Source organism: Halyomorpha halys, unplaced genomic scaffold, assembly GCF_000696795.3.
Source record: "Halyomorpha halys isolate HHAL.00 unplaced genomic scaffold, Hhal_1.1 Scaffold279.1, whole genome shotgun sequence".
NCBI lineage: Eukaryota > Metazoa > Arthropoda > Insecta > Hemiptera > Pentatomidae > Halyomorpha > Halyomorpha halys.
In genome coordinates, this window is record NW_027115598.1 from 126,267 (window position 1) to 128,803 (window position 2,537).

At 36.7% G+C, this 2,537-nt stretch overlaps 1 protein-coding gene across 1 annotated transcript in view; it reads right to left on the reverse strand.

Moving 5' to 3' along the window:
- The window catches only part of LOC106680695 (uncharacterized), a 20,652-nt gene extending 18,931 nt beyond the window's left edge, over positions 1-1,721 (reverse strand). Inside the window, exon 1 of the mRNA XM_067052607.1 lies at positions 1,348-1,721. Coding sequence (XP_066908708.1) covers positions 1,348-1,518 — 171 coding nt within the window. The 5' untranslated portion in view covers positions 1,519-1,721. The remainder of the gene's footprint in view (positions 1-1,347) is intronic.
- Between the last annotated feature and the right edge of the window lie 816 nt (positions 1,722-2,537).

A 2,537-nucleotide genomic window follows, 5' to 3' on the forward strand; every position in this document is an offset into this window, starting at 1 on the left:
TTTAATATGATATAAAGTAGCTTCTTTAATATGATATAACGTAGCTTCTTTAATATGATATAAAGTAGCTTGTTTAATATGATATAAAGTAGCTTATTTAATATGATATAAAGTAGCTTGTTTAATATGATACAAAGTAGCTTGTTTAATATGATACAAAGTAGCTTGTTACACTTACCTTCGTAGAGTTAGTAGATTCCTAACTGCTTGGACGTATCCAGGATCAAAAATAGGGGATGGAAGAGGGCCGACCAATAAGGTTGTGATTTAAGCATTTTTTAAAATTTATTTATTTAATGTGATTTACAACTGTACAAATAATAAATACAATAAGCAAATATGTTTCATTTACACTTGAAAATCTTGGGAAGGAACCCCCCATTGGTGGTAATTTAAGCATTAATTTAAATTTGAAGGTCCCGTGGCCATCGTCTTTTCAGACGCCTCGAAGGATTATCAGGGATTATTGGGTTAGGGTTGGTAAGGAGTTTGGAATGAAAAGATGGTTATCTGTTTTGGGTCAAATCTGCAACGAATGAGATTTTAAGGTCTTTGTGAATGAGTTTATTTGTAACGTTAGAAGGAGCATCAAGGATTTTACGTAGGATTTTGGATTGTAAGGATTGGATGAGGGAAGAATTTGATGGTTTGGTGGAGCCCCAGAGCTGAATTCCAAATGTCCAAATTGGTCTGATTATCGTGGTGTATACTAATTTTTTTGTAGTGAATTGTTTAGAGCGTTTGTCAAGTAAGTGTTGTAGCAATCGGAATCTACGAGCAGTTTCTTGTCATTTCAGTCTTGTATGTGGATTCCATGTATCTTGTCACGATGGAGTCCTAAGTATCGAATCTATTCAACTGGAGTTAGTGAAGTATTTAGAAAGAATACTGTAGGACAGGATGGTAAAGGTTTACGACGGAGAGTAAAGGTGATCTGGTGGTATTTGTCCGATTTATATCGATTATCCAGTTTTGACTCCATTCTTCGATGGATGTTATGTGTGTCTGTAGTGTTTGTGATGCATTAGTGGGGTCGTTGTTTACAGACAGTATACATGTGTCATCAGCGTATGTTGTTAGGATTGTGTTAGGGTGGGTTGGGATGTCAGCTGTACAAACCGTATGATTTTAGCATGGAAAAGGAGAATGAAACCAAACTTATAAATTATAAGATATATGTCTCAGTGATTTTTTAATTATTATGAAAAAAAAAATTGACAGCTGCTCCCTCCGGCACCCCGTTGGGTAATAAAATTACTACCCCTACGAAGATGAACGTTTAAAATGCTTTATAGTACATATTATTAGGTTTTTCTTTTTCCATTTTTAAAAAATCAAATGACTTACCGTTCCTGTCCCATTTATTTCCTTATTGCCTTGGCCGAAATCGATGAAAGGGCTATACGGGACGACTCCTGAAAGCGCGTCCATGAACTTCAACACTCTATTGCAGAGCAGAGCTTCAAGGTCCGCTCTGCTTGCTATCACGGCCAATTGGATGAGCAATGTTCCCAGCATGCTTTGTTCCTATCGAATGCACTAAATTCTCCAGTTCTTCATTATCGTTCCAGCAATGGCCACTAAACATAGTCTTCTGTAAGAGGACCGGTTTAATCCTATTGGAATATCCTATCTGCTAAGGAGATATTTCTATTCGTTTTCATTGTAACCTATTCCTTTGGTATGGAGCATGGTTGCTATGCAACATATGTTCTCTGGAACCTGTTTCAGTGCTTAGCCTTGTTCCAACACAAGTCAAAACTAGTCGGGTCGGGCATGCTTTAAATCCAAGAAATCAAGAGGAGAAAAAAAATCAGTTATTTCAATCCAATTTTCAATTAATGAAAACTATGTATAAGTGTTAGTAAAAGTTGATGTGTGTGCCAACTATGTTTAGGTCAGACATAAATCAACATTATGAATGTAAATAACTATTCATATTTATTTATCCTGTCCTACAGGAACCTTTCTAGATACACCACTTACACCTGTTGAACAGATTCGACACTTAGGACTCCATCTTGACAAGAGACTTACTTGGAATCCACACACAAGACTGAAACGACAAGAAACTGCTCGTAGATTCCGATTGCTACAACCCTTACTTGACAAACGCTCTAAACCTCCCATTCATTACAAAAAATTAGTATACACTACAATAATCAGACCAATTTGGACATATGGAATTGAGCTCTGGGGCTCCACCAAACCATCAAATTCTTCCCGCATCCAATCGTTACAATCCAAAATCCTACGTAAAATCCTTGATCCTCCTTATTACGTCACAAATAAACTCATTCATAAAGACCTTAATATCCCATTCGTTGCAGAGTTGACCCAAAACAGATATGCGTCTTTTTATTCCAAACTCCTTAACCATCCTAACCCATTAATTCTTAATCTTTCATCCTTAACAATCCCTGATAATCCTCCGAGGCGTCTGAAAAGAAGATGGCCACGGGACCTTCTAGTTTAAATTAATGTTTGAAGTACCACCAATGGGTGGTTCCTTCCCAAGATTTTCAAGTGTATATGAA